The sequence below is a fragment of the Lissotriton helveticus genome, chromosome 9, assembly GCF_964261635.1.
Source record: "Lissotriton helveticus chromosome 9, aLisHel1.1, whole genome shotgun sequence".
NCBI classification, from domain to species: Eukaryota; Metazoa; Chordata; class Amphibia; order Caudata; family Salamandridae; genus Lissotriton; species Lissotriton helveticus.
Genome location: NC_136070.1, coordinates 806,907,538 through 806,922,442, shown reverse-complemented (window position 1 = coordinate 806,922,442; position 14,905 = coordinate 806,907,538). Strand labels below are relative to the sequence as shown.

At 41.3% G+C, this 14,905-nt stretch overlaps 1 protein-coding gene across 1 annotated transcript in view; it reads left to right on the top strand.

The window, feature by feature from the left end:
* Window positions 1-14,905, top strand: part of LOC144782986 (uncharacterized) — a 606,463-nt gene that overhangs the window by 383,608 nt on the left and 207,950 nt on the right. Inside the window, exons 8-9 of the mRNA XM_078662199.1 lie at window positions 11,532-11,561; window positions 12,230-12,259. Coding sequence (XP_078518325.1) covers window positions 11,532-11,561; window positions 12,230-12,259 — 60 coding nt within the window. The remainder of the gene's footprint in view (window positions 1-11,531; window positions 11,562-12,229; window positions 12,260-14,905) is intronic.

Sequence of the window (14,905 nt, the reverse complement as noted above, 5' to 3'; positions counted from 1 at the left end):
CCCTACATCTGAATCTAATACCGGTCGGAAACGGCCGAAATCGATCGTTTCCGACTGGTATTAGGGCTCCTACATCTGGCCCCAAGATGATTAAACATGATTTTGTCCATTCAAGTTTAGTCACAGAGCTGCCTTATTCAGAAACAGATGCCTGCAGACACACATGGCATGCCTATATACAGCGCCTGCTCTTGAAGGAACACTGGAAAAAGTAGAGATAATTGACATAACTAAATGTAGCTATTTTCAACTGTCCTGTAATTTTGATGTTCTACAATTCATACATGTGTCATGGGCCAAGGCTATTTTTGTGGAGAGGAAATGCACATATTTTCACATTATGATTGCATGAAAACCAGAAACATCACAAAAAAGCTTGAACTTGACAGTTCACTTGCAGCTTTAGTGGAACGTGAGCACGGACAGGCAATTCCGTGGCGTAGATAGTGATAAATAAACAGAAAGGCTAGGGTCTGGGTGTGCCTGGAGCTAGCTGCCCTGCTGACGTCACCCCCTTTTGCCCACGCACGACCAAGACTGGAAAGAGAATGTTTTCCATGTCGGATCTCAGGGTGAAGGGCTAGTTGTCATTAATCATCTACGAGCTAGTATTTAAAATTAAAATGTGCCAACAGGAGTTCAAGTGGAGAAGTGTGGCTCAATGGTTAGAGCGGCAGACCCTGATGCAGAGTTCTAGCCCGGGACCAGGGTTCAATTCCCCGCCTCGGCGGGTCTTGGGCTCAAAATTCCACGGACCTGATAATTCTTGCCTCGGTGCCTATTCCAATCATGGAGTCCCACTCTGCAACTCTGGGCAATAGCTTGCTTAATCTCCACAACGGCCCCCACAACGCTAGTATGCCTGGCCTCCACCTTGGGGGTGCCCAAGAGTGGACACCTCACAGGGAAAGCCAGGATGGGTTCCACAGCGGTATTCGTACAAGCGCCTTGAGACCCTTGCGGGTGAGTAGTGCACTATACAAGTATCAATTTACATTTACAAGATACCACTGTCGCCGTCTATCATTCTCCCGCTCTCACAGCCGCAGATAATGATGGTGACTGATTTTTGACCTCTGAAATTCAAATGACATGCATATGTTAGAGCTCATAGAATTAACTGCGCATAAACAGTGCCACAGCCCTCTAAATCACGTGGCGTAAATAGAGATTTATTTTTCTGTAACACATTGGCTGTATAGGTATTTGATTACACAATTGCACATCACCATATGCTGCAGAAGGTACTGCTTCAAGCTCCTTTAATGCTCCATTAGGCTTCTTTTATAGATGTACATAGGTACCGCTAATGCTTTGCAGTTTCCTTGCGTAGTAACATATGCCTTTCTATAATATGTTCTATCCTATACATCAGTACAGTTATTTTTTGGAATGCCTAGAAACTGAGTCTTGGCGGTGAACTCCACTCTGCTCGCGGAGTTTGTGGAGTTTTCCGCACTCTGCGTTACGCAGAGATCAGGGAGTTCCAAAAACACGAAGCAGAGGTTTTTTTCTCGCTTGCATTCGTCAATGTCATGTTGGCGAGCGGGAGTGAGGAAAATCCACCTCCCGGTGAGATTTTTCCTCATTCTTGATTGTCAACATCAAGTTTGCGAGTGCGAGCGTGGAAAATCAACCTCCTGGCGAGATTTCTCAACGCGGACGGTCAGATTTCTCATTGTCAGTGGTTGTGTATGCTCGTTCGCAGTGATAGGCACAGTGTGGACAAACACTTGTACCTGAAAATCACTGCAAACTGCATTTATCTAATGCACTCCACTGCTCGCAGAGCTCTGCGTAGCACGGCAGATTTTTTTTTGCACTTGCTACGTGGAACTCAGCAAATTCCGCCCAGGCTTACTAGATACCCATGTTAGTTGTCGTGCCTGTCTCATATTTTCCCCAAAAATCAAAATACTTCTAGAGGATTTCAGTTCAATGACCTGTTGAATTCTCATTCACATTTTGCTTCTCCTCACCACAGCATGCATAATGGGACAATGGCTCAGCTCACCTCAGGCATTGGCTTTCTCATACTGGTATTGGCAGTACTTTTCCTGGTCACATGTAGACAGCAGCCGGAAAACGAGGCTGGCATGTCTGCGCTGCTGAACAACTCCTTTATTTGTCAAACGTGTTAGTGTATTGCATGTTTCCAATAAATAAATAACACTGCTGAAGGCCAAAATAACCAGCTTTTTTTGGGCTAACTTCTCCCTAGTTAGGTAGAAAAGAAACAACTGGAATACAAAGGGTCACTCGGACTACTGAGCTACTATGCCACTGTGTCTGTTGAATTCGTTGCAGCTGTTCGCGGCTCTCTCTCCGCTTCAAGCCTGTCCCCACTGACACCCCTACCAAGGCTCTGCTTGTACAAACCCACCCGGATATAATTGCCACCTCCCCCTTCACATCAGCGCCCCCCCCAGGCCCCAGTATCATGCAGTGTGAGGATGCATTTCTGAAAGGAAAGGGGGTCACTTCTTCTCTCGCACTGTGTGTCACTGGAAGTTGCAAATCACGTTGTACAAATAATGGCAGCTTCACTAATACTTTTTTTCACTGATACATATAAAAAGTCCTATAGGCAAGACGATTGTACTGCAAATGCTTGTTTAAACAGGATATGTAGTGTCAACTGTTGGTGGGCTTCTAGTACAGTCCATCTGAGGTCATCAGGAGAATGACGGACAGTCAGAAAATGACTGCTCATTTTTGCAGTACTTTTTTGGCACCTTGTAGTAATGCGATGTTCAATTTTCACTTTTACTGCCCTTGTGGTCATTCCTATGTATTTCAATTGTCATGGACAGGTAATCATATACATACAGTTTTTCGAATTACAATTTGTGTGCTTCTTTTTATCTATGTCAGGGTGTCGTTCATCTGAAGTATTTAGGTGGCTTCTGTTAAAGCACTCACATTACGTAGACCATAGGGGAAATATCCTACTACTGGCGGGAGTTCCCATAGGGGCCTTTGTGTCAGTGCTGTGGTATTTTTGGGTCTACTGTGAATGTCTACTGTGAATGAAAATGTCCTTCAGATTAGCTGTTCTTTTGTAAGCAAGACTTGGCATGGGTAATGTGAGATTGCCTGTTAACAGGATTGACCAATGTTTTTTAATGATTTTTTAAACTGTGTTGGATTCTGGCGTAAAGGTTGTGATACAAGTCAGGACAACCGACCTGGGTCTCTACCAGGGTTCTAATAGTCCTCCCTGTTGTTATACTGTGCACGTCGTTTTGCATTATTTATGCATCTTACAGGGCAGTAACAGATTTCTAAGATACCTGCTATTTCATTGGCTTGTTAATTGAAATTACTGATCTCGCTGCAATTGGGGCAGACTCTCGAAAACTGCCCAAATGCTAAATTGTCTTGTAGGGCCTTGGGGTGATGGCTACCATACAGGAGCAGGCTGTTACTGTCAGTGGGTTTCTTGAAAATCATAGTGCGTAGTCTCCCATTAGTCAAGTGAATCATCAGGTCCAGAAATGGAAGCCCTGAAATGGAGGAAGGGGTTCAGTGTATGTGATCCACTCCATGAAGGATTTACGTATGATATTGTCTCCTTTCCACAAAATTAAAATATTGTTGATGTATTGGTGCCAGCTCAAGATGTTCTCATGGTATGGGTTAGTGGTGCACAAAATGTGTTCCTTTTTAAAATGAGACACATGCAAACAGGCACAACTTGGGCAAATGTACTGCCATAGAAGTCCCCTGGGTTTGGTGGAACAGTTGATCCTCATACTGGAAAAAGTTATCTGAAAGGGCAAGGGAGGCACATTCCATGATAAAACTTATCGGAGTGGGAAAGACCCAGTCAATTGATCGTAAGATTTCTTCAATAACTTCCACGGTGGCTCTCTGGGGGATATTGGAATACAGGGCCTCTACATCTAGAGTGACCATGATGTTAATCTGAGCTCTGTGTCATTGCTAATAAAGTCAATCAGATTCAGTATGTCCCTAGAATCCTGCACAAAAGAGGGAGTTTTTTGGACCAAGGGTTTCAAAAAATTGCCGCCACTCTCTCAGGAAGACCCATCAGCATGGTAATGTGCAATCAAGATATGCAGGGCACACCTCAGCTCCCTTTGTGTGACTGTTTAGAGAGAATGCACAAACAGCTCAACTGTCAGTCTAAACCAGATATGGATTTCATAGGCAGGCAGAGTCACAGAATGGTACAACAAGAAAATGATCCCTTTTTTAATGTGACATTTTAAAACACTCAATTTAAAACCCAACGTCACTAAAAGATGTATTATTAAATTGTGAGTTCAGGAACCCCCAACTCCAATATTCAAACTCTTCCTGATTGGAAGTAACACTTGCAAGAGGTTGCAAGGCACCTCCCATGATAACCTATGGGAGAGATAGATCATGCAATAGTGAAAAATTACATTTGCAGTTTTTCACTATCAAGACATGTAAAACACATGTCCTACCTTTCAAATACACTGCGTCCTGCCCATGGAGCTACCTTAGGCCTACATTATGGGCTCCTTGCATGTAGAAAAAAAATGGCTTAGGTCTGGCAACTGGGTACACTTGCCAGGGTGACACAGCAGTTAAAAACTGCACACACAGTCACTGCAGTGGCAGGTCTGAGACAGGGTTGCAGGACTACTCATGTTGGTGGCACAATTAGTGCTCAGGCCCACTATTAGAATTTGATTTGCAAGCCACAGCACCTACAGTGCACTTTACTAGGGACTTACCAGTAAGTCAAATACGCCAATCATGTATAACTAATCATAATCACAAAGGGAGTACTTGCACTTTAGCATTGATCAGGAGTGGTAAATTGCCCAGAGTTCTAAAACCAGAAAAAATGAAATGCAGCACTCAGTCAAAACATTAGTTCAAAAGCAAACAAGACAAGGGGAAACACACCAAAAATGTTAGGTCTAACACATATACTTTATGTTTTTAAGCAAAAAAAAGTCTGTGTGCTTTGACTTTCAAATTGTATGATTGCCTTTTTAAAATTGTTTTTAGATGATTTTATATTATAGCTTTTATATGCCACTGTTTTAATGTAGCTTTTCTGTTTTTAGATAGCTTATTGGTCGTCCCTTTGTCTGAGGAGAGGGTGTATTGTGTCTTAGTTGGGCCCAAGTAAAAACACTGCCATCTTTCACCATGGACAAGTTTCTTAAGTTGCCTTCCCTTTTACACAATATCTTTTGACAAACATTTGGTGAGTGTTAATGCTGGATTAGTTTCTCTGAAATTGCTTCGCTTACAGATTCCACTTCGCAAGACCATTATTACGACTCTTTCAGCACAACGTAGAAGGCCTCGACACACATTGTGCAAATGTTGTTCTATTTTTCATCCACAAGCCGACACAGTTATCTATTGGCCATAACAATGCTCCCTGAGGACCCACAAGGATGCTTTTCATTATAAATAAACAAGCATGTCCAGGTTTAGGCAGAAGAGTGCTTTGTTGTCATTGGCGAGGTCTCTACATGCTGAAGCTTTCGGCCCAGCAGCTTGCTGATATCTCTACAAAGGTTGTACAGCTTGTGACCACAACGGGGACTTACATTCTTTCCTTCCAGGTAGCAGGGGTTGGATCGTTCAGGATGGGGAATCTTGACAGAACACACACATGCCCTAGACAATTAGGTTAGGGGACACATAGTAAGGGTTCACCAGATTTCTATATTGTGTTATATGCATATGTACATTGTCTTAGCATAATGGTAGAACTTTTTGTTCTGTACACAATCCTAGTACTTCTAATAACTTTAATTTGCTCCTGTCTATTGAGCATTGCAGCACATATATTTTATACAAGAATCATGTTGGTTCAATAAACATTGAAAACATCCCACTGTGTATTCCTTGTATATTTCTCTGAGAAGGAGAGAGCATGAGTGACTGAGCAAAAGGGTTCTAGATCTTTTACCACGATTCCTGGGGGATCAGCGTAGTCATGTTCAGTGATTGCCAGAACAATTTGCTACCCACCTCGGTTTAGGGGTACTTATGGTGGCACTGTGAGCTAGCTGGCCTGCAGGACAACATATCCTGAGGGGGTGCATGGAATCAGACTAGCATCATCCCAACCGTTATGCTGTCCACAAACGCACAGTTCCTACCATAGGGTGGAAACTACACTACACTGTTTAGCAGTGAGAAAGTGCCCTGAGTCTTTCAGCTAACAAAAAAGGTCACAAAAATAGGAGGAAGAAGTCAAAATGTTTGGGGATAACCCTCCAAAAAGGGCCAGGTCCAACAGATATTTAGGTACATTTGCACAATAACTCAGAATTGCAATTTCACAGTCTCAACTAGTGAATCTTCAACCCAGTGGGAGTCCTCTTTTTGATAGTACTCCTGTGAAATGAAAATGTTGACAAAAATGAAACTAAAATGTGGTACCCTCAGTGGCATACCTAAGTATGTTAGTTCCAATTCAGTCCCATTAGTTATCATATATTGACTTCAGATTGTAAACCAGTTAGTAATCAAACTTTTCACACACAAAATTTGCACCTCCAATGGTACCCTACACCATAAACACAAGATCAGTTCTAGCCCAGTTAGCTTGACATTAAGGCAGTTTCTGAGTTGGTCTTTGCACACTCCACACTATCATGGAATTGGATAAAATACCTGTTTAAATAAGGGTGGTAATCTCGTGTGTCTAACACGACAATCTCCCCTGCGTTGCTGCAGGTATTTACTGAGGCTGCAGAGACTGTTTATCGGAGCGAACTGATAATTAAAGCGCCGGAAGAAGTGGTTGTAGAAGCCATAAACGGCCAGCTGCAGCATGTGGCTCTGACTTTCATGCGCTCTTCTTCCTTTGTATTCTGAAAAATAAAGAAGCAGTAAAGAAACGACCAGTGTATTCTCCGTTTGGTGAATATCGAGTTGGGATTTTTGTATCAGATACACACTGCATATTTGGATGGTACTAATTGGCTTGGACACATAAAACAGTAAGCCCTTTTTTTTTTTTTAATTTTTTTTTTGTGGGTGTAATTGGTCGTGTGCTGTAGCCTGTGGTGCTGGGCTGAACCAAGCAAGGAAGCAAAGGGGTGTTTTGTCTGATTTCCAGCTCCTAGCTGTTTATAATAATTTCAAGACTAATTCAAGACTCAATTACTATTCGAGAGCCTATTCGAAAGCCTGCAGCCTCCAGCGTGAGCACAATGGGGAAACTACTTAATGCTCGTCCCAAAGCCAGACAACGGCGACAGCTGGCAAAGGAGGCAGCCGCTAAATTAACAGAAGGACATTCCCTGAAGGATGATGACTCAGCACATTCATCTGATAACTCTGAGGTCGAGGACTTGTTAACAGATAGTTTGACTCAGTCGCAAATGGGAGATAACTTGACCGAAACTCACCTTGATGATGTATCTCATACTCATGACTCATCTCATCCACCTCTGCTGCCTCCACCTATTCCTTCTGTGGCTAAGCAGTTCCCCCTTTTCGCAAAAAAAGTCTTGCCTCTCTCACCTAACCTGCCCTCCGAAAGAATTCAATGAGCTTGGACGTATTACCAAATCAATCGAATGGTACAATTACTTCAAAGGATCCGAGCATAGCTGCGTCTCCTTCAAACTTGGCATCTCTTACCAATACTGCATGTGATTCAAAGCAAGCTATCGATACTTCTGATGATAAAACAAAAGATACATTAAGTACAGCAACGGTGCCACTTCAAGTCACCGATATGGGGGCAGGAGTGGGGACAGGTGGGGGAGTGGCAGACCACCTTGGGCCTCTGCTTGAGATGAATACGGAAACAGAGGGAGAGATGCGAATGTCCGTGAAAGATATGCTTAACCTGATTCTGGAGGAAGTTAGAGAAATAAAAAGGTCGCAAAAAAGAAGAACTCTCGGCAATCCACCAGAGACTGGACAAAATAGACAAAATAGAGGAATTAGTATCTACTTTTCCAGCCCGCTTAGTGGAAGCAGAAGAACGGATTTCATCGCTGGAGGATCAAATGGTCGAAGTGAAAAAAGACACTAAAGGGACTACAAAAACCACAAGGGCTCTTGAACTAAAACTTGATGAGTTGGAAAACTATAATAGGAGGTCCAACCTACGTATCGTAGGAGTTCCGGAAGGAATTGAGGGGTCGGACACATTGGCATGGGTAACCTCTTTTCTTCAACAAGGGGTGATACCGGAATATAAAGGAGACCTCACTATAACAAGAGCCCACCGGGTTCCTGCTCAACCATTTCCGAATTCTACCCTTCCGCGTACTATTGTACTAAATTTTGCAGATGTTAGAGTAAAGGAACAAATATTGTCTAGGGCTATCAAACAAAGACAATTTCCTGTGAATGCTACTGTGAAATGCCGAATATTCACAGATATGTCAGCTATCGCGGCCAGACGTAGGAAATAATTTGTAAAGATGCTCCAACTTTGTAAAGCTCAAGGAGCTCAGGCGATGATAGCACAGCAATCTAAACTTAGAGTTTTGATTAAGGGTAAATTCTATCTACTATCCGATATTGAGGAAGCACAGGATTTGCTACACGAAATACAAAATGTATAATAGTGATAGAACGGTTTAATTCTTTATTTTTCTTTTGTTACTCTTAAACTCTTACTTTTACACTCCGACACGCCATTATGGCTATACTCTTGGTTTTGGGAGGGGAGGGAGGAGCACGGGTCTGGGGGTCAGGGGGTGTTTTACCACTACACCCCAAGGTTAAAGGAAAGGGTGCTGTGGCAAGCGTGGGGGGAGAGGATAGAGAGTTAGTAGGGTGCCACAGACAAGGTGGGGGGAGGGGGGGAGGAGAGGGTGGGAAAAGAAAAAAAAAATTCTTGGTGGAGAGATGTTTCATTATGCTATTTATGTTTGATGATTAATATATTTTTTAAGCTCGAAGCGGATGGTTCTAAGAAGTCTGGGGAAATAAGGGCTGAAATAAACTATACGCACTTAAATCATTTGTCTGTACTATGTCTAAGTTGGGTTTGAAAATCATTTCCTTTAATGTTTACGGTCTCAATAATAAGAAGAAAATGAGGGCAATAGAGCCATGGCTTTTAACAGAGAATCCTGCAGTCATTATGATACAAGAAACTCATATCGTAATCTCTAAAGCAGATACATTTTCCATGTTTAAAGGATGGGCCGACTATCGAGGTTTCTCTTTCTTTTCAGAGTCACAGCGGGGGGTTGCACTTTTTTTTAATAAGAAATTAGAGGCAGAAATAATTCATACTGAAGCAGATAAACAGGGCCGTTGGTGCTGGGCTAAATGTATAATCAAGAATAGACCATCTCCCATTACTTTTGTGAACTTCTATGCTCCCATTAACGATTGCCCTTTAATATATGAAGAAATGTTTCAGTCTCTCCTTATGGTTAACGGAGATCTAGTTATTGGAGGGGATTTTAATATATTGATGAACCCACAAATTGATTCAACCTTGGGCAGAAAAAAGCAGTCTAATCCTAAATCTCATCAGACTATTCTTAATAATATTAGGACTTTAGATCTAGCTGAGTGTTGGCGGTTAACAAACCCTCATAAAAGAGAATATACATGCTGGTCGGGGAGGCATAAGTCATTTTCTCGTATAGATTTCTTCCTAATTTCCTCAATACTTACTAGTCGAGATCATACGTTTTTACATAATGGCTTCACCGATCATGCAATGCTTGTCCTTGAAATTGAGCTAGATGTAAGGATTAATGTGGTGAAACGTTGGGTCTTCAATAAATCCTATTTGAATGATGAACCTTGGGTTATGTCTGTCCAGGCAGAGATAAAGGATTTTTTAGAACAAAATATGGGGACAGCGCCAATTCATATTATATGGGACACTTTGAAGGCGTATATTCGGGGCATCATTATAAGTAGGGATGCAAGGGAGGCAGCTATATTTCGTGATACAAAAAACCAGCTACAGCAAAAAATACAGGCCTTAATACATCAAAAATATCACAATCCCTCGGCAGATTTAAAAAACCTATTAAGTGCAGCGAAACGTGAATTGAGCGCTCACTATTTTTCAAGAAGCGAGGAAATCTTTTATAGGCAAGTGCAGAAATCCTATGAGCATAGCAACTTTACCGGAAATTTTTGGGCATGGCAAGTAAAAGAACAAGCCGCAGCCAACCTGATTCGTTCCTTAAAATCCCCTACCACCGGAGTAGACACCTCAGATCAGGTGGAAATAGGAGCAATTATGTTAACCCATTACGAAAATATCTATTCTTCTTCCCATATTTTGGATCAAGTTAGTTTAAATGTATTTCTAGATAAATACTCTCTTCCATCACTTTCCAATATGGATCAAGAAGTTATGGCTTCTTTTTTCTCTATTAAAGAATTGGAGCTGGTAGTTAAAAATTTGCCACATGGTAAAGCTTGCGGCCCAGATGGATTTCCAGCCGAATTTTTTATTACATTTTTTGGCTCTCTTTCTGAAGTACTTCTTTTATTAGTTAATTCAATGCTTCAGGGGGGACCAATCCCGACATCCTTCTATGATGGTACAGTGGTCAGCTTTTTGAAAAAAGGAAAAGAAGCAAAAGATCCAAACTCCTAAAGGCCTATAACTTTATTGAATACGGATTACAAAATTATTACAAAATTGCTTTCTATTCGTTTTAATAAGGTTGCGTCACAGTTAATTCATACAGATCAGAATGGATTTATCACTGGCCGTCAACTGCTCACTAACACACATTATTTAGTTGAAGCACTAGATTTTTTTGAAACTCGTAAGGTATCGGCTTTAATTCTTCTTTTAGACGCAGAAAAAGCTTTTGATTTAGTAGTTTGGGACACTCTTTTTTTCATTTTATATCGATTTGGTATACCCTCTCAAGTCATCACTTTAATTAAAAATCTGTACCAGGGAGCAAAAGCCCATATTCTAATTAATAAACTTATGGTTTGGGTCTATTCTTGTTCAAAGAGGAACAAGACAAGGCTGCCCTCTCTCCCCCATTCTTTTTGCTTTTTTCATCGAGCCTCTAGCATCTGCAATAAGAAAAGATAAAAATATTTCTCCACCGATAGTTGGTATGGATAAGATCAAACTGTGCGCAGATGATATTATGCTTCTGTTGAAATCCGATATGCAGTCGCAAGAACAAGCCTTTTCCATTTTTTCACAATTTGAAGCATTGGGGGGATATCGTATTAATAAACGGAAAACTCCTCAATATGTGCGTTACTATGGCGTGATTTCCATTTCCAATTTGTAGATTCACAAAGTGTACATTAAAGTGATAGTCATTCCTATGCTGTATAAACCCCGTGGTGAACACATTTGTGGTGCACATTGCAGTAAAGCACAGATCTTTGCTGCCTGTTCAGTCGATAGGTGCAGATAACATTTGAATAGGTCTCCATAGTGTGTATTACAGCCTGTGACATATGGGCTATGTTGTGGTGCACATTCATGAAGTGAAGATTATCTCTGCATCAATTCCTTTTATGTAAATGTCATGCTCTAGAATTCCAGGAATACATGTAGATTTATAATAAACTCTTGTTTCCTTCCTTAGTGGTGACGCCGCTGCTGCCTCTCCTTCACTGTAAGTTCTAACCACTATTTCCTGTTCTACAAAAGTGTTTTTCATTCATCTATTTAAAGTGAACGAGATGATGAAATGGTGTCATTTGAACTTAATGATCACTTTTGTGCTCATTTTATTCTTATTGAGAGCCTAGATGGAGGTTCACAAGGTTCATATTCCCAATGCCTACTGTGTATATTCATATGGTGTGCTGTAAGTTACCTAGTTTTTCCTTCACAGACTGTAGAATACCTCTCCTATGGTGTCCATTGCTATGATCCAGTGTACAAACCTTTGTTGTAGATACACATGGTAAAGGCTCCCATGGTATATAGCCCTCTGCATTTACTATACCTTGTGTTTTGTTTCCCTAGTGTGGTACTCCTACTTGCTCTCCATCCCTGTAATTCCTAATACATTTAAATGTTCCATTGTTAATTCCTTACTGTGCAACATTGGCTTTAATTCTAATGAAATCATTTCATTCACATTTTGGACTCCTTAGTTTGCTTATATCCATGGTAGAGACCGATAGTTCAGGTTTCCTTTGTGCGCTTCTCTTGAGTCAATGCTTACAGTTTGTTGTATATTTGACGTGTATTGTTTAGTTGTAGATTCACATATGTAGAATTCTATAAACAACACTGCTATGCTTTTGCAATACATTTTGTGTTTTCTTTCCTTAGGGAGGAGTCTTCCGCTGACTTCCTGCCTGGGTAAGTTTTAATTTGTTGAATATGTAATTGCTTCCTAATACATTAGCCATATTGCTATTCAAGTGAAATGTTCAGTAGACGGAATGGGCAAATACTGCCATTGTAGTGGATGTTTCCTGTTTAGAGAATCCCATTGAACAGATTTCTTTTGGGGGTAGTTCTATGATGCATAGATGTGATGTAGATTCACAGTCTATAGATTAAAATTGCTAGATTTCCACATTACACATTTGCATTGTGAAGATTTCACTTCTGTGCATTTGCAAGGTGTGAATCCCAGTGGTGCACATTTCCTAGGTGTACATTCAAATAGCATACATTCTCACAAGAATATGTTCATGATGGTCAGATTTGTCTTAAGAGTATGATCTGATAGTGAATATTTAACATGGTGTTGATTCACATAGTGTACATTGTTGTCGGTGTCTGTCCTCTAATTAGCAATCGCATCCTGTCCCATCGAGAGCAATACTGCTTCAGCTTTGCCCTTTGAACTGACCCTGTGCATGTTCATTTATCAACTGAAGGGTGTAGCGAAAGAGAGAGAGAGAGAGAGAGAGAGAGAGAGAAAGAGAGAGAGAAAGAGAAGGCAGTTTACTTTTATCCATGCAATCGACTGACGCAAGTAAAGGGGTCATCTAAGTTTGGGCAGACAGCTCATTTGGTCTGCCAGTGTTGTGGAGACCAAGGCCTCTTCCGCCTCAGCTGAGGACCAGCCGCCCAGTTGAGAGATCTTCACCATAATCCGTTGTGCTGCGAAGTGAGCCTCCGATGCAGCGGCTTCCTTCAAGTCAAGTCAAGTCAAAAAGTGCTTTATTCGAGTTATTACTCATAAAAGCATAGTATACACAGAGTTATAAAAAGTGAATTAAATTTACAATCAAGCACATTGACACAACACTATAAAATACTGATAAAAATACATTCAGTTATAAAAGGATTAAAACATTTGACAAGGATAGTTTCCAAGATGTAAAACGCTGGAATCTAAAAGCAATTATACAAGTGCAAAAAAACAATTAATCGAGACAGAGAATAGTTAATTACTAGCAGTCTCTATCTTGATTCAAAATCATTAATAATTAAAAAGAGCAGTAATGTCAAATTCATGGGGACCAATTTATCAGACAGAGAATAGTTATTTAACTAGCAGTCTCTGTCTAGTTTTTCAGACAGAGAATAGTCATTTAACTAGCAGTCTCTGCCTGAGCGTCCACGCCCAACCCAGATACTTTGCTATAGCTATCTGGATCCAAGAAACTGGACTCGTACATATAATTCGCATAGCTACAGAGCTACATGATGTCCCAAGGTTCCTGCACATAGGAGCTAACCACACTCGTCTTGGAATAGCATAAGTTCTGCATGAAAACAGAAAATGACCCAGAGACTCGCTCCCCAACCCACAGGCTGGGCAGGTGTTACTACCACCTGAACCCCATTTAGCTGTCAATGTTTTTATAGGAAGTGCACCAGCTCTCAGTTGGAATAAAAGCTTCCTATCACCTGGTTTGGAGATGATATCCCAATATGATTCCAGGACTGGATACATTTTAGCCTCAAGGAAATACAAAGACATCGACCCAGAATTTGAAGCATTTAAAGTTTTGGTAGCAACCCATTCCCAAAAAATATTTTTTAAAACACGCTTAGAAGGGAATGATGCCCCTGCCGGGTCCTGCCATAGAGAACTTAACCCTAGCTCAAACAGTATAGTTTTCAGAGATTTAAGCCAGCTTATCTTGTGGAAGCCATCAGCCTTGATGACATCCACAAAACCCGCGGCATAATGTGAGAGCTCAGGAGTGGTCCAGAGTCTGCGCCAATATAAGATCGGGCGTAATCTGGCCAAGTCCTTGATTTGTTTCCTTCCTAGGTCGTATCGGAGGGGCAACAGTGGAGTACTTTTGGGTGTACCGGTGAGAGTTCTTAAAAATTTATTTTCAGAGGCTTGCAAAAATGTAAGATTTTCAAAGCCCCACATTTCTGCGCCATAAAGTGCAGACCCAATAGCCTTTGCTTCATATACCAATAGGGCTGGTTTAACAGGTTTAGTTAGCGACTTCCTGTGTTCAGAATTAATTGTGCCAGCTATTTGTTTGTGTCGCAAAATAGCAATTTTTATATGCTGGTTCCACCTGTGGTCATCAGCTATTTGGATACCTAGGTAAGTGAATGATTTAACTAACTCTAAAGGCCCGCCGCTCATCATAATTTTGGACTTGAAGCTACGCTGCGGCTTAAAGCTCATTAATTTAGTTTTCGTAGTGTTCACCTCCAGTCCATGTTCCCCACAGAAGTTCTCAAAAATTGTCAGAGCACGCTGTAAGCCACTAGGGGTTTTTGATAAAATTAGCGTGTCGTCCGCGAACATTAGTATGGGGATTTTTAGGCCTGCAAGAGAAGGAGCATCCACATTCGCAGTTACCAATCGTGAAACTACACCGTTTATGAACAATGTAAATAGAGTAGGAGCCATTGAGCACCCTTGTCTGACCCCTTTTTCAACACGGAAATCTGGAGTGACCATCCCGTGGCCGCCCCACTGAATTTTTGCATAGTTAGACTCGTGGAGGCGCAGTATCATAGTTAGTAACTCTTCAGAGACCCCCAAACTATGCAAGACTTGCCACAGTTTCGCACGCG